Source organism: Corvus cornix, chromosome 12 (assembly GCF_000738735.6).
Source record: "Corvus cornix cornix isolate S_Up_H32 chromosome 12, ASM73873v5, whole genome shotgun sequence".
NCBI classification, from domain to species: Eukaryota; Metazoa; Chordata; class Aves; order Passeriformes; family Corvidae; genus Corvus; species Corvus cornix.
This window is the reverse complement of record NC_046342.1, coordinates 1538018-1560745: the sequence shown is the minus strand read 5'-3', so window position 1 is coordinate 1560745 and position 22728 is coordinate 1538018. Positions and strand designations below refer to the sequence as shown.

Sequence of the window (22728 nt, the reverse complement as noted above, 5' to 3'; positions counted from 1 at the left end):
AAAGCGCTCGTTACACAGAGACCAGCTTTCCTTTCCTTTCTAGGCCTACTCTGTGAGGGGGAGGAAGCAAAGGAGATGAAAAAAAAGAAAGGAAAACGAAGTGAATTACTCCTAGCACAAATCAATCATTTCTGTTTTATTAAAAACTTACAATTTTTCCTCTGTCTTCGCTGTCCTTTAAAAGTTTCTATAGCAACCTACAACGGCTTAAACGCTTTCAAACAGCGGCCGCTTAACAGAATGAGGATAGAAAAACCCCAAACACAAATTAACCACGAGCTGTGCCAGCTGAGGAGGGGGGGGGGGGGGGAGTTATTTGGAAGTGTGAGATTCCAACACTGCTATTTCTGGAGGCCCAGAGCGAGCTGGGCTTTGTGGGCATGGTGGAGGCAGCTTTGCATGCAGAGAGCCAGGGAGGAGAGGCAGTGCTTACCTGCTTCGGACAGGTCCCGCAGCGAGGAGCTCAGCGCGCTCCGCTTCAGCCCCTCGCCCCCGGCGTAGCTGTCATCCAGGCACGCCCTGGGCAGGGTCCCGTTCCCAGAGTCCTTCTTCAGGCTGGAGCACTGGGACATGCTGGGACGCACCACCCCCTTCTGCTTCTCCAGCTCGGCTGCAACACACACACACACACACAGGGATTTTGCAGTTGGTGTTTGTTGGGATAAAACGATGGGGAACGTCCCTGTGTCTGCAGGGGAGCAACGGCCAGAGAGGAGCTTCACCCCTCTGCCAACAGCTGGATGTGGAATGGGGCCTCTTTTGGAAAAATGGGGTGAAATCTCATGTTTAGACACTCACGGGACTGCCAGCAAAACACATCAGTTTGTACCATGGCTTCCTTATGTGCTGCAAAATGATTAGAGGATCAGGGACATGGATTATTGATAAAGGGAACAAGTCAGTAACTATAGAAGCAAAAGCCTGCAAGCAAAAGGCCTGCATGAGAAAAACCCTCCATGAGAAGTGCCTGCGTGAGAAACAGGCCTGAGAACAAAAAGGGAGTTTTTGAGGATGTGCAGCTGTGCAGATAAGGCCAGGAGAAGGGAGGGTGAACTCCGAGTTCTTTAATCATAACTTAACTAGTAGAAGCTTGCCAATGTAGTCTAATGATGTAGAAGCAGAAATGCGCTTTGATAGGTTTGAGTCAATAAAGAGTTAACAAGCTGGGATACGATATAAGTGCCTCTGGATTGCTAATAAAGGGAGCTTGCTTTTATCAACCATATTGGCTGTGCTGCATTTCTCCCCCCGCTGAAGTCGCCGGACTTCTCCAACACTTACGGACTACAGGAATAGCAACACGGAAACCAAGAAAAATTCAGCTTATTGGAAGGGCTATCATTGAGCATTTCAGTGTGATGTAAACTACCCCCAAAATCCTTACTGGAATTCATGCTACAGATCACAGATCCATCTCCCTTCTGTCCAAATTATCCCTAAAAGTCTTGCTGTAATTTATGCTACAAATCACAGATCCATCTGTCCTCTGTCCAAATTATCCCTAAAACCCTTGCTGTAATTTATGCTACAAATCACAGGCCCAGCTCTCCTCTGTCCATTGTTATTTGCAGTTTGTCCAGGATAAACTTCTATTGCAGCTACACTGCAATAAATAGGAGTCAATGAACTCAGCTGGGGCTTAAGGCATTATTGGTTTTTCCTCCTTCTTGAGTCAAAGTCATGGAAAAACCCACATTATTTTGAACTTTTAAGGAGTTCTAATGTGTTATACACATATTCAGAATTTTCTTATTTTGATTAGCTGAAAAATGCTCTATTATATGTACCTTTGTACTTACACTCTATTCTGTGCTTTTCCATTTCCTGAACTTCTGCAATCGACTCCCTCAAATCATCTGTAAACTTCTTCCTGTCCTGAGGATTTGGTGCATTGAAATTTATGAGTACTTTGATATCTGCTCCTGGAACAGCTGACGTGAGCCGAATGCCATTGGGATAATCTGGAAGAAAAAGTCAAGACAAACTAAGCTCTGATTATTCCAATTGCTTTTCTTTTAATAAAAATACCCACCAAAACTGAAAGCTTTTTACTGATATTACCACAGAGAATACAAAGTCAGAGAAATAAAAGTCTGACGGCACAGAATTAGAATAAAAATCCCTAAGGTACGTTGGAACAGCTTAACTGTCAAATACTGAACAAATATTGAGAGATATCTTTATGTAGCTGCTACCCTTAAGATACAATATACAATATATATGAAAAACAGCAGGAAAAAAAAAAAAAGGCAAGAAACTAAGGGGATAATTTTTGTTTCATGGAACAGGTCCCATGACCTACTTTACCCACTTGTGCCCAAAGCTTTGCTGAGTTTAAAGGCTACTTGGAGACCTTTGAAGTGCTACAAACTGTGACTTTTAACTCACCATTTGCAGGAAGACAAACACACAAGCAGGTACAGATTTAGTATTTCCTATTGAGTTGTCTTCCCTGTACATCCCACTTTCCTTTTTTTTCTTTTAAATAAAGTTAACATCACCTGTGAAATCACATACTGAAGAAGTAAAAGGACTGGTTTGGATTTTTCACCCCTCTTTTGACCCATATGATGGACATTTTCATAATAAAAGGCAGATTTTTCAGCAAACTGTCTTTGCCTCTTTGCTAGCTGTACTTCTGCAATTTTAACAGCTGGTCAGAAATATCTCCTGATTGAGACAGAAGGTTCATTTACAGAAAGATACTCAGAATGAAAATACGTTCTGCTGTAGAAAACAGAATCAGTCTTTGCTTGAAGCAGAGTCCTGGAGCAATGGGGTGTCAGCAAACCTCAACATGTGCATTTTAACTCCATGTTTTCTTTTACTCAGCTGCCTTCCCCTCTTGGCTTGCTAAAGCTCTCAAATATTTATTTAAGTATTTGAGCCCAAGTTCAAGGGCTCCCATGTACTAAAACCTCTCTCCCTCAAGAGCCAGCAGATGATGTGAGGCACTCTACTCCCTCAAAGCCATGAGGTTTCAACAAGACTTCAACTATTGAGAAACCAGTGCAGGTGCTTGGCTTTGTTAGGATACCTTAACTTTGGCTTTTTTAGGGTACCTTAACTCCCAGATCAGAGCTGCCACTAAAAGTGAAGCAAGTCCATTTACAGTCCTCAGGGAAAACAGAGCAACTGTCCCGAGGCTCAGAGGGTGCAGAGGGGAAGGAGGGAGGAAGGATTTGGGGGTTTTGCTGGGATCTGCTGTCAACACCTCACACAGAAAACCAGCCAAAGTCCCCAGTGCTGGGCAGGCTCAGGTGGGATGTTGGGAGCACTGGCACAGGGAATGCAGCAAACAGCTCTGCACCACTCCAGGGGAAAAATAAAAATGCTTATGAAACCAAATAAGGAAAGCTGGCATCCCCAAAGTCACCTGGGCTGCCCCAACAGATGAACCAAGAAGGAATTTCCACATACCAAACACACATATTTAATTACCAGAGGTACTTCTCTGCACTGTATTGATCAGGCATCAGGAAACACCCACATCAGTATTTCTGGGTTTCAGCACACTCTCTCCTAAGTGATCTGCTCCCCCTCTATATTTTGTTAGTGATTTCGACTGAGAATGTAAAATATACTTCCCTTATGGCCTATTTATTTACTAGAGATATGTGACATTGTTTTCCCTTCTGGAGCTCACCCATCCCTCAACATAATTGACTTCTATCATTAAAAGTCCATTCTTCTATCACCAGTTCCAGCCATGTTGTTCAGCCTCACCAGCAGCCAAACCAATATTTTTGTTGCTTCTGCTTTAGCAGCAGTGAATTTTATTCCCTTGAAACCAGCTGATTGTGACAGCTGCTCCACACAGAGTTCCTCATAGCTCTGGCCAAAATAGCCCAAAGCTTGCTGGGGACAGGGGAGACCAAGAATATTGAATTTTACAAATCACAGGGGACAAATACATCTCTTCCCCAACTGGAAAATAGTGCACCCCACCTAAGAGGCACCAACACTACAGTACAGTCTGCTCACTGATTCACTGCAGGGAATTCAACTCAGAAGCCCTGCTGAAGTGCCTCAGTTAAACTGTCTCCAGTTCACTGGGAGGAATCCAGTCCTTTACTTCTTGATTCCGTATAGATATTTTTAAGTTTATTTGATTAGTGTTTCTACTTAGCATGCTTGTATTTTAAAAATATATTTATTTTATTTAACACGGCATCAGAGAATTATAAATCCTTCTATTTTTAGTAGAATCCAGGATAGACTTAGTTGGCCTTCCCCTCCAAAAGTGAATTTTATATCCTCTAATGTGTGCACAAGAGAGGGAGAATGCATGTGTAAGCACAGAAATAATCTGTGGGCCACAGAGCTGCTGTGAGCTCTGCAAAACCTTCCCTTTGGAAATCTCCAGAGGCTTTGACTCAGTAACAACAGTGGCTTTTTAGGGAGCACATTCTCAAGGACAAGGCAAAACTGAGAACCTTCCATGACAGAAAAGCAAAGGAACTACTGCAGCTCACACTGGGCTGTACCCAATTTATCAGGGGGGTGAAGGTTTGGTCACAGACCATGAATTCAGTCAGGCTGTCTCCCCATGTTCCACACAAACAACTCTGCTCTGCTCTCACTACTGATGCTGTCTTTGGGTTCAGCAGCAGGATTTTAGCAAATTATTTGGGTTTTTGTCTAAGAAGCATTAAAGATAAAAAGAATATTGGACTGATGCAGATTGCAAGAGACATAAACAAAAGGTGTCGGAAAATCAAAGTTTATGCTTTGTATTTAAATTTGAGGCAGCATACCTTACCTAGGCAAAGTTAAGCCACAAATCAAGAAAATAAATTGTGTTTTGAATTACACATATCATTATAAGAGTCATTATTTATTACCATTCAGTTCCAGCTAGCTGTACCACTGACTCAGCCACAGATGTGTTTGTTTCTTGACAATCATTTTATTCTTTACAAGTAATCACAAACACATTTGGGGAGATTTGGGCTCTGACTACAACCAAAAAACTCTAACAGCAGCCTTGCTGTTTTATATGCTGACACATCTTCTTTTAAACTTTAGAACCAAGTTAAAACCAGAGCAATTTTATTCCTAAACTCTGAATCAAGCCCTGTGCATCCCTTTCACTTACAGCATTTTTGTTTTACTTATGAACAAAGTGGTGCTCTAAAAAGAGAGGAAATACTTACACTGGTTCTCAAAGAGAAGAACTTGCATTCCATAGAGGGAAAAGGACTGTCGAAAACTGTATGTAACAGAATTCTTCTTCTTCTGAAAAATCTTGGTCACCTGAAAGGTATCAAATAAACAAAGTGAAATATTCCTTCTACCAAATGTGCCTGTGGAAAATTATTGTTCTGAAGAATTAGCATAAGAGAAAAAATTTTATTTAAAAGAAAGCTATAAATCTGTCAGGAAATATGCACTTGTCATTTTTTACTTTTTTTTTTTTAAATGCAACTGCTGTACTTAATTTCCTGCTACTGAAGAAACCAGAGCTCTGCAGCATCACCTCTCTAAAGCAGAAGGGTTAATATTTTATCCAGACACAAAGCCTTCGTGTTCTCTCTTCTCCAGAACTCTACTTCTTGAAATTCCAAAGCCAAAAATAACGGTGCATCCTTTCTGTGCTAGCAAAAAATGAAAATATATTTAAATTATCCTTAAGCCCCGCCAGATTTAGGTGCTACCACACTGCCAAATTTTGTCTATATTATTCCCCAAACAGTTTGATAAAACTACTGATATCTGAAGTAATAAAAAATAGCAGAAAACCTGTAACCAGAGGTGACAATGTTCCACCAGTTTCCACTCAGGCTCCCATTTAGAACTCCCAGGTTACACTCAGAAGCAAAAGGATTAAAGGGTCTGCAGGTATGTAAAAAACTACACACAATACATTGTGTGTGTGAGGTGTGCCTTTTTCATAACAAAATATGAAGTATTTAGTGTAGGTCTCAGTTCTCAGGTAACAGCCAAGTACATTCCAAATGGAGTGCAACAAATTTTCCTATTTTTAAGAGTAAATCAACCACATAATTCCAAGCTGTCCCTTAGTTCTGTATGTCTGCTTTTCAAAAGACTGGGTCAAGTTAAAGTCTGTGAGGATAAGTGCACACTGGAAAGTAAAGTCACCTGTAAAATCTGTTTCAACAGATCCTATTCCTATTTCAATGCACAAACAGATCTGGTTTATAGAACATCTGGGGAATACAACGTAGGATGTAATTTTGGTTTTCCACAGGTACCTTGAATTCATTATTCATGGAATAAATAATGTCTCTGTTTATCCATTAGGGCAAGGGGTGAACTGGAGGTGAGGTTTTTTTCTTTATAGTAAAAGCTACTGCATCAAATACCTTCTTACAAAGAGTGTAGCCATCAAGAAAAGGCTTCAGCTTAAAAGCAAATTATAGAGAGTTTAAAAAATTAAGATATAAATCTCTTAATCATCCCAGGATTGCTGGAGTACAGGGAAACAGATACAACAGATACTTATTTTTAGGAATGCTCATGTACTTGATTGCCAGTGATTTCATGGAGATAGGATTTCTGAATACCTCACTCTCTCTGCCTGGAAATACATACCACGAGAAGATCATTAAATAAAAATATTTCTCGTTGGTGCAATCCAAGCTTCTGAGGTTTATTTGGATCTGGAACTTCAAACAGCCTACAGTAGCAAACAAGCCTCCGGTGGGGGAGGGAGAGCACCTGCAATAATACAAAAACTCATGGTTCATATAACAACTTCTAGCCAACAAAGAGCATTTTTCATACACAGAATCTTTTTTAATACTTCAAATATTTTTACCTCTAAGCCCATTAGACCTTTCAACCAAAGAACCAACAACAGGAACATAAGGAGTTTGTGTGACAAACTTGCACTACATTCAAACTTCATCAAAGTTCTTCTCTAAAATGCTCTCTTAACAGCCTGCTGCCCTGTACAGGGATGCCAGTGGAAGCTCTACTGGGGCTAGAGTTTTATTTTGTGAAATGATAAAAACATGGAAGAACTTGAGATTAACCTGAGTGGAAGCTCAAGGCAAGGGATGGTTTCTTCCACGAGTATTTTTATTATCATTAGAAGGATGTAAAGCAACTTTAGATTTTGTGAGATGCTGTATGTTACTTTTTGTCAGCCACTGAGTTAATTCAGTTTGTTCATTCCCTAATACCAGGGAGATGGTGACATCAGGACAAAGTAAATGCATTTTCAATATGTCTTGTTTTCTCAAGCCAGCAAGAAAAACAAGACTGAGTTTCCATGTTTTTATTTGAAATGTCTGCTGAAGGCATCTCTGAAGCTGCTGAGTGAGACTTAATTTCTTTCAAATGTAGATGGTGAGATCTGATTAACAACACAAAAAAAATCCATAAACTGGCGCATTATAAGAACAGTTTTAGCTTTATTACTGACCATGCCTGTAATTTAAATCTGGCATCAATATTTTCAATGTTCATCTACTGTTCAGAACTTCAAAATTAACTGGCAGTATCTTTCCAGAGTATCATTCAATTCTCCAGTGGACCAGAAAGAATAAACACACCACAGCTCATGTGGAAAGGTGAGGTGCAACTGTGATTTAATGATTTGTTTATTCCTTACTGGCTAATTTCTACAGTGATAATATTACATAAAATAAATAAAAAGTGTACTAAAAGGTCTAGAAGACCCTTGGCAATAAATTAAGCAGCCTCTGGGAAATACATTTTTAAGAAATTCTTTATACTTTGGAGAGTTTTTCCTATAACACTTAGAAAATTTTGCCTGAAAGAACAGCAGTAATTTAAAATTCTAAAATGTAGCAGAACACCTTACTGCCAGTTTAGGAAAATGCTGCCAGTTACAACGACTATAAATTTTCAAGGAGTAGGAGAGAAATACCTACACAACCAAGTCCATGGTGCAGAGATCCAATCTACAGTAGAAAGACACATACAAGTTGATTAAACTTCAGAGAAACACAGAACTGTATCATAGCAAGTAAATACGGCACGCTCTGACTATGACTAAATGCCTATAAAGTAAAAACAAATGTAGCTATCAATAAAGACTGTTGCCTGTTTCCTAAATTTTCTTGCACACAGTTAAAAAGTCTCCCACCAGAAGAATCCTTCAAGCTAGGACTCCACCAAGGGCATTGTTTTCTTAATCCCATTTAATTTACAAGGTCAGGATTAGTTTTAGGATTTGAATTGGCACATGTCTGAATAAAAAAAGAACCATGGGAATAAACCATCTCCCACAGAAGCCTATATATAAACCTGAATCCCCAATTACAGAAACAAAGTTTCATACGAAAGCCTAAGTGCCTGAGTATTGACTTCAGAGTATTTATTTCCCTTCTTCTCAAAAACAGTTACGAGCTTTTATTAAAATTTTGCTTTCTTTCCTCTTCTTCTTCAAAGAGATCTCCTCAGCACGTTCTTTACTGGAAACAGACCTAAATTAGATTTTTGGTGGTCCCTCATTCCCTTCCCCCATCTGCTGACTGAGGCTTGTCTGAGAAGAGATTACAATTCAAAGCTCTTTAACAGTTATAGGGAGCATCTTGGGATTTTTCTTTTCCTGAAGAACAAATCCCCCAGCCCATCAGACCCTGCTGCAGTAAAGTTCCCTGGAGATGGTAAAAACCAGATACATGGCTTCAAAACCATGCAGGTCTTGGGGTTTTTGGTTTTGTTCTGGGCTGCCTTTGTGACACCTGAGACGAAGGTTTGAATTCAGGAAGGCTGGGCATCCACTGGTCCCTCTCCACATTAGATACCATGGTTAGCATGGAAAATACTGGTCTTAAAACCTCTGTGCTCCTGAATTGACAGTAAAATGCTGTGGTCTTTCTTTTCTCTCTCCTTTTCCAAAGATGCTTTGAAGATTTATTTATACAGCAAAATATTTGAGGACTTGTCCCACAACAGTCCTATGTTTGCATGCTCAAACCCAGCACCAGAATCCCTGGGATCTGATTTCCAGATATGTCCTGAGATAAAATGACCCCTGACAAATCCCAGGTCATGAAGGCAGCAGTGGAGGTGACAAAGATGCTGATGTGAACAGAAGTTCTCTGTTACTCTTGTAAATTATGGAGCCCTAACTGACAGCACAAGTTTTGAAATATGGTTCTCTATAACATCACATTAACAAAGCACTTTCATTCTTTAGAAATCAACAAGAGAACTGCCTAAAATGCACTTATTTCAGTGTAATTTCAGAATTGTAAAGCTTCACATAAAGAATTTTAAGACTCCTAACATCATCACCCATGACTGCAACAACAAAATTCATCTGCATGGATACTCCAGAATTTAAGTCAACCTTGCAGGGAATTATTTGGACGGTTTCTGCCCTTTGCCATTTACAGACCAGTCTGTACTGGTGAGCAGCACAGCTCAGTTGCTCTGTCCTGCCAGTGGCCCAGGGCAGAGCAGAGGGGACTCACCGGTTTCTTGCCCACGATGAGCTTCTCCACCTTCTGCACCTGGGACACGTGGTCCTCGTTGGTCTTCAGCTCCCGCTTGCGGATGCGCTCGTAGATCCCGATCAGCATCTCCCGCGGGATGTCCTCGCCGTCGTCCACCCCTGCAGGGCCAAGCTTCTGTTAGCAGGGCTCTGACAAACACCACTCGAGGATAAAACCCTGGGCAATCACTGTTTTCCTGCACTCCCAGTGTTGCCTGGCTGCAGATGTTTGTGCTGGTTTTTCCCAGATGCCAGCCAGCACCTCCTGTGTGTCCCTGTGCCGCCTCACCCAGGCAGAAGAAGTGGTGTGAACATGATTTAAGCACTGATTTTGGTCCAGAAGGTCGCTGCCCATACACCAAGACACTCATGGAAATCACACAGGTTTGGGGTTGTTTTGTTTTAAAAGTCCAATCTAAAACTAGGACATAAAAAGGCTGATTTCCTATATGATTTTTGTTTCTTTCACATTTGGTATTAAAGCTACAATGAGTTAAATTCCTTTTTAGACAATAAAACCTCCATATGGCATTGTCGTAGGAATACACCACTGGGAGGAAGCAGAAGAACCATTTCATTTTGCCTCTGTCTCAATATGACTCAATGCTGTTCATGAAATAATTTCCTATGTGAGAACCTTATGAAAACCCAGTAAAATTAATTTAACCAATATTTCCTACAAGATTTCAAAAAGAACTAATTTACCCTGGAAAAACAAATCAAGAAAATAGCCCAGATCCAATATTATTGTTTAGCACTGAGTGATTATCATTGGCATGGCATTCTATCTAACAAATGCCACCCTGTCTTGAACGCTTGATCCTGAATTTTTAATAGCGGTGGAAGGAGTCCAATTTCAGTAAGTGACTGAAAGTTGGATTTTCTGGGGACAGGGAGATGCACGTCTCTTTTCTAAACAAGTTTTTAAAGCGATAAACTCTTATCTCCCATTCAGAAGCAAAGGTAGAATATTTTGTCACCCAGTGGAACAACTGTTCCCATAAAAAACACAGTGATAAAATACAGTTGGTTTGCAGACAGAAGCAATCAAAACCACGTCTGCTCTGTCCCACATGGCCAAGCCTCCCACAGCCCACCCTTTGTGATGCAGAGATTTAGAGCTGCAGCAGGGTAGCCCGTTACAAAATGCCTGCAGTAACAAGGACTGCTGGCATGCACGCCGGAGCTCAGAGAGAATGTTCTGTGTCTAACTCCACAAATGTAACTGCAGCATTATGCCAAGAGATGTGTATCAGGCCTTTTGGAGTATTTGTGGATTTTACAATAAAATCTCAGCACTGACTTAAACTTTGCTAAGCTGAAACATCTGCTAAGCACAGGTCGTTCATTGCTGCCTTATACCAATCTCAGGGAATAAAATCACCAAACAGGAGTTTCATTTCCAAGATCTGAAACTCCAGAACACCACAAGTATTTTGGTTTTACCGGTCCTAAAATGAAAGATCCTGACAACACACTCACCCACTCAAGAAAGACAAGATAAAAATGACAAAATATGACCAAATTATTTCTGGTTTTGCTGTTACAGAAATCACTCAAGTCTGTCCAAATGGCAGTCAGGTGCAAGCAGCATGAAGTTGCTCCCAGAAGACACAGAGTGTCCCTCCAAGGACAGTTAAGAGGGAAAAGCTTTTAGGAGCTTTGTCCTTAGGGTTTCTTACCCCTGAGGTTCTTGATGAAGTCCTCCAGCTTCATCTTGCGCTCGGGTTTGACGTTGGGGCTGTACATGTCGGTGTTGAGCAGGATGATGGCGAAGGCCAGGATGAAGATGGTGTCGGGGTTGCGGAACTGCCGCACCACGCCCGGGTTGCAGATGCAGTAACGCTGGCTGGGAACACCAGGGGAGGCTGTCAGGGCTGGGAGGCACTGCTCAAATTCACCAAATAACCCAACTGCTGTGCTCCACAGCCCCAGCAAGCTACTAGTCCCTTTCCAGACACATATTTACCTTTCCATCCTCATGTTTTCATAAGGCAATCCCTGAGCGTGCAAGGAGTTTGTTTCTACTTCCACTGTAACTTCACTTACTACAATAACTTCTGTATCCCATATTTTTCAGTGACGATACCCCGACACCAGGTAAGAATAGAGCATTGATTCTGGCTTACTGCCATGTGGTGATTTCCATCTTATCCTGCCCTGCACACAGCTGTGTCAGTACTGGTAAGTTACTCCTCTTTCTTCCACTGTTGTTGAAGTGTTTAATGAAAAGTTAGGAGTATACATACCCTAAAAAGTGCATGGTCTTATAGTTCCACTCATATAAAGTACTAAATCCAAATATATTGTTAGAGCTGTTCAAAAATCCTTGAGTATCTTTTCAACTGATGCCAGAAAGAACTTTTGAGAAAACTCTTTACATTAACACAAATACCACACATCAACACCACCAGCAAATGAAACCTCCTATTCCATACTTAGCAACCCCCCCAAACAAGACATACTTGAAAGTGTTTGTAGCCCGTGAGGACACTGAAAGTAATCAGGAAAGTAACTTGGCTATGCCCAAGTTCCCCAGTTCTGCAGTCTGACTGTAAAGCAGCAGGTTTCTGGTGACTGAGGGATTTATTTCACATCATACCTAAAAGCTTCAATGAGCCTCTCCACTTTCTGGGCTTCTCCTTGGACACGGATATGGGCCTGAAATTTCCTGAGTGCTTCATCCAGCTCCATTGTGGAGAAGTCCATCTCATCCACCACACAGCTAGGACAAAAACAGATTCACATCGTGTCTCTCCATTTCTAACAACTCAGTACCAAAGGTAAGATTTTGAAACAGAGAAAACCTTTTGATTTTCCATCTGACAAAGATTCATGGAATTGTTTTTCAAACTTTCAGCAGCAATTGCAGTAATTGCAGGTAAGCTGTGAGGAAGGTTGAAAATAACAGATCAATGAGAATGTGCACATGTAAGCAGAGCCTTGTGTTTTTTGAACAGAAGAGCTGCTGGAACGACAAATGGCTGACCACTGTAAGTGATGTACCACTGCCATGAATAATTATTGGTTCTGTGCTTCCAGGCCAATCAACTATCACAATGCCTCCAACAATAATAAATAGTTCATACTGCTGAAAATACCATATCTCAGACAGCCTGCAGCAGGCACAATAATCTGTACCAAATGGCTCTGTGTCTAGGAACGTTCTTAAATGCAGAGAAAAAAAATAACCTTGTTTGTTTGGATACTCCCTTATTATTACTGTAATTCTCATCTCCCCGTCATTTGCCATGACTTTCAGTTAATATTTATGGAGAAATAATTACTTTCTTGCTCTGAAAATACAGTGCTGACAAAAAACAAAAGGGAACCATTTTAATATAATCAGCAGCACGAACTATGTCATTCTAATACTTTGTTTAAAGACTGCTTTAAAATCAGAGGCTTATAAATTTCCCTTAAGCTTAGCTTTTAGTTTTTGAAATAACCAGACATGAATCACTGCAAGTAACAGCACTGTAATGCAGAAACCACAGAAAGCACTATCCACCACTACTTTTAAGAGCTTTTTCTTAAATGTATAGATATACAAGGACAAGTTGCAGTAGCTCATATTTTTCTTCCAGTAACACTGTAGCTAATGTAGATTAACAGCAAGTAATTTATTCCTCTTGCTTTTAGTATTTTTCCTTTTATGCAAAAGCACAATGAAACAAAGAGCCTGGCTTTTCTCACACCCTTTCCAATCCTCACATAAACTTTATTATCAGTTCTGCAATAATGCTCACAGGCTTCCCATTATTGCAAGTTCTGTTACACTTCCAAAAGTCCTTTTCTCATTCCAAGGTGCAAAGCACATGTGCAGACAAGCTGGAGTCAAAATGAAGTAATTAGCACAATTAAGGACCCCTAGGAACATGCTGGCCAACAACAGGGTGGGGAGGGGAATTAAACAACATTTATATGAGCTATGGAGACAGCAGGTTTACCACCATGGGCGGTGTTGTTACCCATCACCAGGCAGCAGCTACAGCTGGCCCAGAATGCAGCTCTTGGTCCCAAATTTAGGCTGTGTGCATGAATATTTTCTAAGCTCCAGTGAAAAGATTTCAAGCAGTTAAAACACCCCAATTTGCAGGACCTAGGAAACCTGATCACAAATCAAAGCAAGTAATTTGAAAGTAAATTTTGTAACACAAAAAGGATCTTCTGTTGTTGAAAAAATCTTTCTAGGGTTTTTATCAGTTTGGTAAAATCTCCCTCCAATCTATACATGTATAAATGTGATATTTAAGATGAAATACTATCCTACTGTTGTTTTTTAAAGAAAAATACCTTGTTCCCATAGGCAGGCAAGGTTCAGAGCACTGCAAGAGAACTGCACTGCCCGCAGGGTGCTCCTCACCCCAAAGTGTAGCTGGAACACCTTAGTTAAGGACAAGTTAATTTCAATCAAAGGATTGCTAGGGGGTTGTAGGTAGGTGATTGTGACCTTGTTCTGACCAACTCATCACAGATACAGCACCTGCTTTAGCAGAGACACAACTCTGCTTCTGTCTGTTTGAGATGGGGAGGGCAAATTATTTGTCAGGATCACAAAATGCATCATGGAATCACAGAGTGGTTTGGGTTGGAAGGGACCTTAAAGACCATCTGAGATCATAATTCATCTCATCCTGAATCTGTGCTGTTTTCTTCAAAAAATAAGTAAAAATCCCCATTCTTTGGGAAGCCTTGCCCTGGTCTGAGTGAAGACTGCAAAGCCAGATGCTCACTGTGAGTGCTGCCAGCGACTCAGGCTGAGCAGGGACTGCACCCAGCCGGGTTCCAGGGCTCTGCAGTGCCAGCCTGGCTGCAGCCTTGCAGCAGAGGTGCTGCCACTGCTCTCTGCTGGGTGTTCAGTCCTCAGGAAAGGCTGCACCTCTAGCCCAAAGCAGATTTCACTACAGCTTTCATGATATCATTAAATAAAACAGTTATTTTAAAAACTGCGGGTGAGATTTTTTCCTAGGCTTTCTTAATGGGAAAAAAAGTAATGGTTTTTGCTTTCATTCTCAGCAGTTTTGTTAAACAGCTAACTAAAATTTTATACAATATATTGAAAAAAACTGGACTAAGATGTATTAATGTTTACAGGTCAGTATGCCAGATAGTACCAAAAAAAAGTCCCAAAGAAGAAGTGTTTTAAATTAACACCTTCTTAAAATGAAGCAATTTCTCTTTTGGTCTACTCTGTACATAAGGTTTAGATATTTATGACCAAGCTGCTAGAAGTGAAATTTTGTGCTTTGGATTTCTTTGGGTTTTAAAACAATTTCTGCTTATCTTATCTTTTGGAAAATCAGAGTTTGTATAGACCTTGTCAGCATGTGCCTGCACACACAGAAATCCTTGTTTATCCAACATTGGAGCCATTTGGCTGTAATAATTATTTTCAGGTTCTGTTACTGGTTAAGCCTTATGTTGCACACAGTATTATTTTGTTTCATTCAGTAAATTATCAGAGAGTCTGAGGAAAGAAAAAACCCTTTGAAATAACATAGTCTCAGGCCATTGAAATTAAAACATGAATTTACAGTAAATGTACATGACCACAGGCAATGTAAATCCTTGTAAGTGTTTTGCTGCATCGAGAACAAAACCAGTAACTCAACCAGAAAGCAAAGAAATAAGTATTTGCTCATGTCCATCTTTTCACAACCTCTGGAGTGTGGTCTCCTCCTCCTCCAGAGCAAGACCCAGAGATCATTAATACCTGGAGCTTGATGAAGCATTTAGTCTGAGTATGAAAGCCCTCTCGCCTCTTCCCCACACAATACTCACTCTAACACATCCCTGTTGAACTGCTTTTGCCGATTTCCCAGGAATTCTCCGATCATCTGCCTGCTGAGCCCTTTCCTCTGCAGCAGGAAGTGGGCAACCCCAACAGGAGTGTCCGGCACAAACCCTCGCTCAATGAGGTACTGGACTCCTTTTTCAGGTTTTCTGAGGAGAAATGACAATGCAAAAGTATGAATTTCCTTCCATTCCACCTGACCACATCTGATTAAAATTCCACAACAGTTCTGCCAATTATGGTCAATGTAATCAATCATTTTTAACCAATGTCCCAGCAGTACGGGCCCGTGTCGTTTCAGGATAAATGTAGTTGCATACATTGCTCACTGCTAAGAGCTGACAGCTTTGAGACACATCTTTGGCTGTTATTACACATTCCCCTGCTCCAGAACCCTCCCAAGGAGAAGCTCTGGATGCAAACAGCCTCCCTTGCCAACGAAACAAAGCCCAACACCAGCTACTAAAAGCTCCTGTTGCTGGGAGAGAGGCACCTTCCAGAAACTGCACTGAAAAGCTGCTGCTGAAAAACAAGAAACAAAGAGCTCCCCTGATCTCCCCCCCACTCTGCTGTCAAAAGTTAAACTTAATGAATAAAAACATCTGAAGTGGTGTCACTTGCAAGCTGAGAGTGCAAAATGTAAGGGGGAAAGCTACAGTCAGTCAAGCAAAAAGAAGCAATTAAAAATGGCGCAGCTCCCATCTAATTGAGATTTTTAGCTCCTTCTCCTTTAACACACCCACTGCCCCCAGTTTCCCTCCCCCAGCCAAGCACTGTCCGAGTTTCTGCAGTATTTTACATCTCTTTATACAGCTCCAGGTTTAGCTGTAACCACCTTCACATCTCAAAACAAAGCAAACCAAAGCCACTCATTTTAACTTATTAAGAAGTGTGTGCTGGGGAGGAGGGTTGGGACAGAGCTGGCAATAAAAGATACTGCTTATAAAGACAAATGCTGCTTCTATTTTCAAGTGCTGCAAAATCCCCCTTACAACACACACTGCGCACTGCATCATCCAGCAGTGCAACACAGCAGAAAACTGTAATTCCTTTTAAAAATATTAAAGGGGAATCTTTACAGAACCAGTAATTCCATCACCAGCTTTGCTTTGTAAGGAATTATGATATAATGTCCACCTGTAAGAGTGGGTGATTTGCAGCTTGCTGCATGACCTAAAAGATATTTCCTTTAAGGCAAGCAAAATCAATCTGAGAGGACAAGGTGACCCTACTATTTTTATACAAGGTTGATCACACAACCATAACCCTTCCCCAGGGTTTTAATTGCAAATAACATTGCTAAATGCATCATCATTCAGTTCTCCTACTCTTTTACATTCCATTATTATATACTTAATACCCTATTAAGAATTAGACAGATCAGAGAAATATATATAATTTAATCAAAAGGGAGTTCTCAAATCTCAATTTCTTGCATCAGGCTTTGTGGCTCTTTTCATCTGAAATAAGATTACACACACGGTCATCTTCTAAAATTAATCTCCTGCATATTAAGAAGTACCCTTTTTTGTAAGTAATGTAATTGCTATGTTCATATGCTTTTAAACTGTATTTCAGAATCCTTAATCTTTCTAAATATAAATTCACAGTATCTAACAAAAACAGGAATAGTCTTCTCCATCCCCCTTGTTGGTGAGCTAGGTTTGTCCAGTAAATTCAGAGCGATACAAACCCAGGAGAGCTCCTCTCCAGTGACTGTCACAGCAGAAAACAACACTCAAAAAAATCACAGCTTAATGCAAAGATCACCTTTACCTGACATATAGAAAATGCTGGACCATTACTTACTGTACTAAAAAACAACTTGAATTCCTGCCACCTGCATAAGCCTGAACATTTAAAATCATCACAGAGATGAAATAACTTATTTTTCATCAGCCTCTCTGTGGTTGTATAACTTTGCATAAGTCAGGATCTGCTTTTTCACATAAGAAGCTTTGCCTCTGGTTTGGTAATATTAAGTCACTTGATTCAAATACCCTTCAAGCCAGGTGAGGAGAATGTCCAAAACAGAGTTAAAAATCCATTTAGCAAAACATTGGAAGCCAAGAACTCTTTTCCCATCAATACTCCCCTCACACTGGAGTGAAATATCAGGGAGTTTTGCAGGCTAGGATTATTTGAAGGCAGTGTAGGATTATTGCAAAGCAGTCAGTTTGTTACAAAAGTTGTAGCCTGGCAGCAATAATATGAAAATAACACCTGAACCCCCTGAGCTGTAAGAATGAAGGCTGCTCTTTCCCTTTTTGATCAATCACCTGGTAAGCGAGGGAGGCTCAGGGATTTACTGGGTTTAAGCTCCTTCCCACCTCCCACCAGATGGGACATTATCTTATTCACCAGGAAAAGTACTTACCAGAAAATGACTCTTACAGAGTGTTCTGAAGTGCTGTATTTCCAAGGAAATTTTACTTCAAAAGTGAAGCTAACAATAGGTTCAGAGAAAAATGTATTCAAGGGAGCCCTCCCTTTCTGCCTTTAACATAAGCAGCACTTTCCCTCTGTTTAAAGCCAGAGAAATTGAAGAACTAAACAGGGTAATGGAAATATAAGTCACCCCCAACATCAGAAATTTCAAATACCACCAAGTCTGAAGGAATTGCTCCCTAAATGCACCAAGAGGACGTGGAGGTTGTGGTGCTGACCTCCAGCAATCCACCAGAAACTCATTTGCTCCTTCCCAAGGTGTTTTTTTACACCAGGTGTCTGCCAGGCTTTGAGGAGGGCAGGTTGGAAGAACACCAGCAGCCAGGGATTCTCTGCTGGCAAACGCAGCTGTTTCAAACAGAACAAACATTCCTTTTCACTGAAGCCAAACTTTTTCTAAGTGTCTGACTGGATGCAGAAGAGAGTGGGACATGCAAGGGTCATGGATTAATGTGGGACAGGACACCTGGATAAGTTATCCTCCTTTCTGTCTGCTCAGAGTTGGGCACAGACCATTTTGTACTTACAACTAAGAGTCTTTTGTGATTAGGAAAATTCCCACTGATGGCTTGTTAATTACACAGACCAATAACAGGCAAGATGAGAAGGCTATAAATAGCAATGGAGGAAGCAGCAGAAGCAGAGCAGTTATTTTCAGATTTGAATACATTAACTAGTATCAAAATAAACCCTCTAACGTTAGCACCTTGCATAGCTGATGAGGTACTTATTCAGAGAACTTTTGGTATTTACAAGGTTGCTTCCAAAATAAAGCTTAAAAATGTCTTCTGTCTCAAAAAACCCAACAAAACAACCTAAAACAAAACAACCAAAGCAAAAAGAATCACAAGTATCTACTGAAAGAAGAAAAAATCAACACCAAAAGATGTGCAAAATTATTTACATAAGATTCTCAGAGGTTGATTAAAGGACTAAGCATCTTGCCAGAAAGTGATTAATAACAAGACATTTAGGGTCGTTTAAAGTGACTTCTAAGGGAAAAAAATGATGGAGGGATTAATGAAAACTTCAAAATCACAGATCAAGCCAGTATATTTTAATAAGCTCATTTTTTAGAGAGTACTGGCCATATCCAGAAGTGCTCAAGACCTGCCAGAGTTTGGGAACGCAGGAAAGCCAATCAGAGACAGCTCCTCCTTTGAACAGGGGAAGGGTAAAAGCTGACTGATTTCCCAAACACATCCAAACTGTTATTATGAAACTTTTAGGAAATACTGTGTTTGCAAACACACTGCAGTGATTCCGAAAAGTGAATTTGGTAGAGGAAAAGCTTTTAGTTGGATTCTGGAGGGTAAGAGGGATCAGCACAGGCTTAGCATGGCCTGTTATCTCCTGGGCTCACTGGTGCAGCCAGTCCTGGTGCAAGAGAAACCCAGCAAACCCCAGTGCTCAGCTGGGTGAGCGCCCCAGCGGCAGAGCCAGCACTGGCAGCAGTCTCTTCTCCCGTTCCTATTGCTGCTTTGGGACTTCCTGACAAACTGCACTAGGAAAAAAAGGTGTTTTGCTGGTTTGTGTGTGGGTTTTTATTTATTATTTGGGTTATTTTTGGTGTTTGGGGTTTTTTGTTTTGTGTTTTGTTTTTTGGGGTTGGGTGGGATTTTTTTTTGGGGGGGTGGGGGGGACAGGGACGGGACAGGAGTGGTTTGGTGGTTAGACTTGGCTTGGTTTGGCTTGGTTTTTATTATTATTTTTTGAATCCAGTCAAGGTCTCCCCAGAGCTGCACCATCATTTGTAGTATCCAAGCCACAGTGTGGATAAAATGCCTGTGTCCACAGTGGCCAAGAGGAGAGACTGAATAACAAGCACCACCTCGAAAAGAAACCTGCCACAAAACCACAGCACAGAGGCACAGAAAGCCTTGCCCATCCCTGACTTGCCAAACATGTAAAGCTTACAAACACCCCAAACCACGTTAAATCTTTGTATTTCCTTTTAGAGCTCAGGCAATAAGAGAGCTGTAAAATGAGAGCATTAATTAACAAACGAGCACGGGAGATTTCCAATACCCAGCAATGCCAGCAGTATCATCTGAATTAAACCAGGGATTTGTTCCCAGTGTAGATAACCACAAACACACTGCTCTGACAGCTGACTGAGGCAAGGGGGCAAAGCCAGCCTGACTGACAGTGAGAAGCTTGGTGAAACTTCTGGAACTCGAGGATTTCTGAAGGCACACCTATGCTTTTTGGTTCCCTGCCTCTGCTACAGGGAAACGAGAGAATCTAGAAACAAGCAAACCAGAAGTACAAACATTTCTTAGAGGCTGTTAGAAACACACTGCACCAGGAACACTTCACAAACATGCAGCTGCCAAAGAAATCTTTTCATGTTAGGGGTGGAGAGTTTAATGCAACCATGATGCCAGCCCTCTGTGAAAAAAAAATCTCCTTTGATACCAGTGATCTCATTTTGAAAATATTTACAGTTCTCACAAAAATAAGCATTACTTCAACGTCAAAAAACAGGGATGGCTTTTTTAAAAGCAAGAATCTAAGACTTTTCTTAGAGTCATTTAAGAAGTTAAATATTTTTAAATAACCAAGCTGGCAATAACAAGCTAGTTGAACATTCTCCTTAGTCTGGCACACAGCTCAGGTTTGTTTCTGTGGTTGTATCTCCTCCTTTGCTTTTGCTGAAGAGCCCACTGCTGCTGCAGTGAAGCCAAGAGAATCCCTATGTCTATTTTAAACCTTCTGGCTAAGAAGGAAAAAAACAGTATCCCTGAAATACTACCAAAACTAGTGTCAAAACAACTTGTCAGAGTTCACTCCACAGCAAGGCAAATGGGGATTGAGAGCTGGAAAATGAGAGAAACTGAGTGGGAAGCCTGAGCTGTGCTTTTCTCAATTGCACAACTGTTTAATGAACAGAAAGAAAAACTGGGTGTAAATTGCATCTTCTGGTAATTACAAGAAAAAATCCCTGGGTTGGGAAAATAAGCCAAGGAACAGCACATTTCTCCCAGCTTCTCTGCATCTCATGGAAACAGGGAGATAGTCCCATGATGTGGGCAGGAGCATTACAGTTTGCCTGCAGTGGGGATGATTTCTCCCACATTATGATATTAATTCTCTAAGGTTCATTCAAGACTTCCCACCACAGATGGGAAGATCAGGACACACTTGCAACCACATCAAATTACCTGGAGTAACCTCTGTTCACAAAAAAAGTTAATTTCTGCTCATGCCACTAAGGAAAGAATTCACCAGGAAGTGATCTCAGTGCCCAGTTCTGTTTGGTGTGGGAGCAAAATAAAGAGAGGAAACTCTGTAGATGTGTATTTTCATAAAATTGGGTAACTGACCCACGTGGTTCTACCACTAACTTTCTGCCTGACCAACCAGTTTCTTATGGCATCATTTCCTAACAAGGTGCTAGGAAATTACAAAATACATTAAACATTGACTACTGCTACTGAATGTTTAGGCTGGTCTGAAAAGTATTGCCTGAATTGAAGCTGATTATAAAAAGGTCAAAAGTGTATAAAAGGGTAAAAAGTGTATAAAAGGCACCTGAAGGCCCCGAGCAGAAAGTCTGGCTTATTCTAATGAAGGAGGGGAAATAGAGTTTAAGGCTATTTCTGAAGAAGGATTTTCCTGTGTGAGAAGCATCATCCTTGAGGAACAGAGCAGTCAGCACAGTGAGGAGGCACACGAGGCACACCCCAAGCACTTGCAATGCAGTGGCTGGACATGTCCTTGCTAGTGAAAACAGCCCTGAGTCATCCTGCCAGAGCATTTCCTACCTCCTCATTATTCCCTCCCTTGGCAGTGGGCAGCCTGCTTTTTTTCCTCCCCCCCATTCCTTCCTTCCTCACAAGAAAGAAGGCAATAAAAAGGAAACAGTTTAGTTAAATTAACGGACCAAAACACTCTGTGAGGTTGTTCTCACCTCCTCTGACCCCACTGCATCTCTGCACTTCTCACAGAGCAGGGAAAGGAGTTTGTGGCTGCCAGCAGAGCAAAACACTCTCCGCTTTGGGGCAAAACATATGGAAAACTGGCTGCCTCTCTCAGAGCTCTGTGCCAGGGCTGAGTATTGCCCTCATGTTTACACAACTGTTGTCAGGAATGACACTTTAAGATGACTGTGTCCTTTAAATCAAGGAACCGTCCCTGTCTTTGTCTTCTTGTGTCCCTGCCCTAAATCCTCTTTCCACACCCTCACCGCAGTTACACCAAACAGAAGCACTTCAGCTTCAAGTTCTGCAACTCTGCTGAGTGCAAACGGGAAACTCTGACAGTCACATTCCTTTTGAAAGGGACACTTTCTGTGTCAAAGGGACATCTTCAGTTTAAAGATCTCCTGATTTGCCATTTGCGACCCACAAAACCCCAATCCAGTGGGTAGATGGGAATTGTTACACAAGAAAAAGGAGCTGATGGACCCTTCTCTTTTCCTTAACTCTTTCCTACACAGCCTTCCCAAGTCTCTATTCCAAGTGTCCCCTGGATTCCTGCAAAGGCAGCTGGTCACATTTGTCACCCTTACAATCTGACCGCTGGAGATTTTCGGACAGGAGAAGGAATTTAAATCCTGGCACCCAGAGCCCCACCAGCCGCTGTCTGGGAGCCCCTCAGGCGGTGCAATTCCTCCATTCGCGGGATCCTTTCCCACCAGGAGGCACAGCAGGCACTGCCAGAGCCCAGCTCCATTCCTGGCACGGAGCAGGAGTGTGCCCGGAATGTTTAAGCGGAGCTGGAGGCAGCGATGAGGTAATGGCTCTTGCAGGGATCCAGGGACACTCACACTCGGCTATTGCTGCTTCCAGCAAAGCCTCGCCACAGCCTCGTTTGCTTCCAACATTTGGGAAAGTTTATGTCGCCTTTTAATGGCAATAAAAGGAATCCCCGTGCCCATATTTGAACCCGGCGCTTCAATTTACTATTGGTTATACATTTCAGCTGGTTTCTACGGGCAGGATATAATTTATGCTAATCAAAGCACTTGTTTTGGAAAAAAAAAGGAGGAAAAATGGCTCCTCCGGGAGAAAAGATAAAACACGCACAGAACAAAGCAAAACACACA

The 22728-nt window shown here is 41.4% G+C and overlaps 1 protein-coding gene across 16 annotated transcripts in view; it reads right to left on the bottom strand.

Moving 5' to 3' along the window:
* The window catches only part of IQSEC1 (IQ motif and Sec7 domain ArfGEF 1), a 281533-nt gene that overhangs the window by 11863 nt on the left and 246942 nt on the right, over positions 1 to 22728 (bottom strand). For 12 of the 16 annotated variants that reach the window (XM_039559071.1, XM_039559075.1, XM_039559074.1 and 9 more), the window contains 9 exons: positions 15218 to 15379; positions 12036 to 12158; positions 11116 to 11282; positions 9414 to 9553; positions 7863 to 7892; positions 6556 to 6681; positions 5157 to 5256; positions 1788 to 1961; positions 434 to 610 (listed from right to left, as the gene is read on the bottom strand). In XM_039559071.1, coding sequence (XP_039415005.1) covers positions 434 to 610; positions 1788 to 1961; positions 5157 to 5256; positions 6556 to 6681; positions 7863 to 7892; positions 9414 to 9553; positions 11116 to 11282; positions 12036 to 12158; positions 15218 to 15379 — 1199 coding nt within the window. The remainder of the gene's footprint in view (positions 1 to 433; positions 611 to 1787; positions 1962 to 5156; positions 5257 to 6555; positions 6682 to 7862; positions 7893 to 9413; positions 9554 to 11115; positions 11283 to 12035; positions 12159 to 15217; positions 15380 to 22728) is intronic. The other 4 variants (XM_039559073.1, XM_039559077.1, XM_039559083.1 and 1 more) reach the window with 1 other exon arrangement.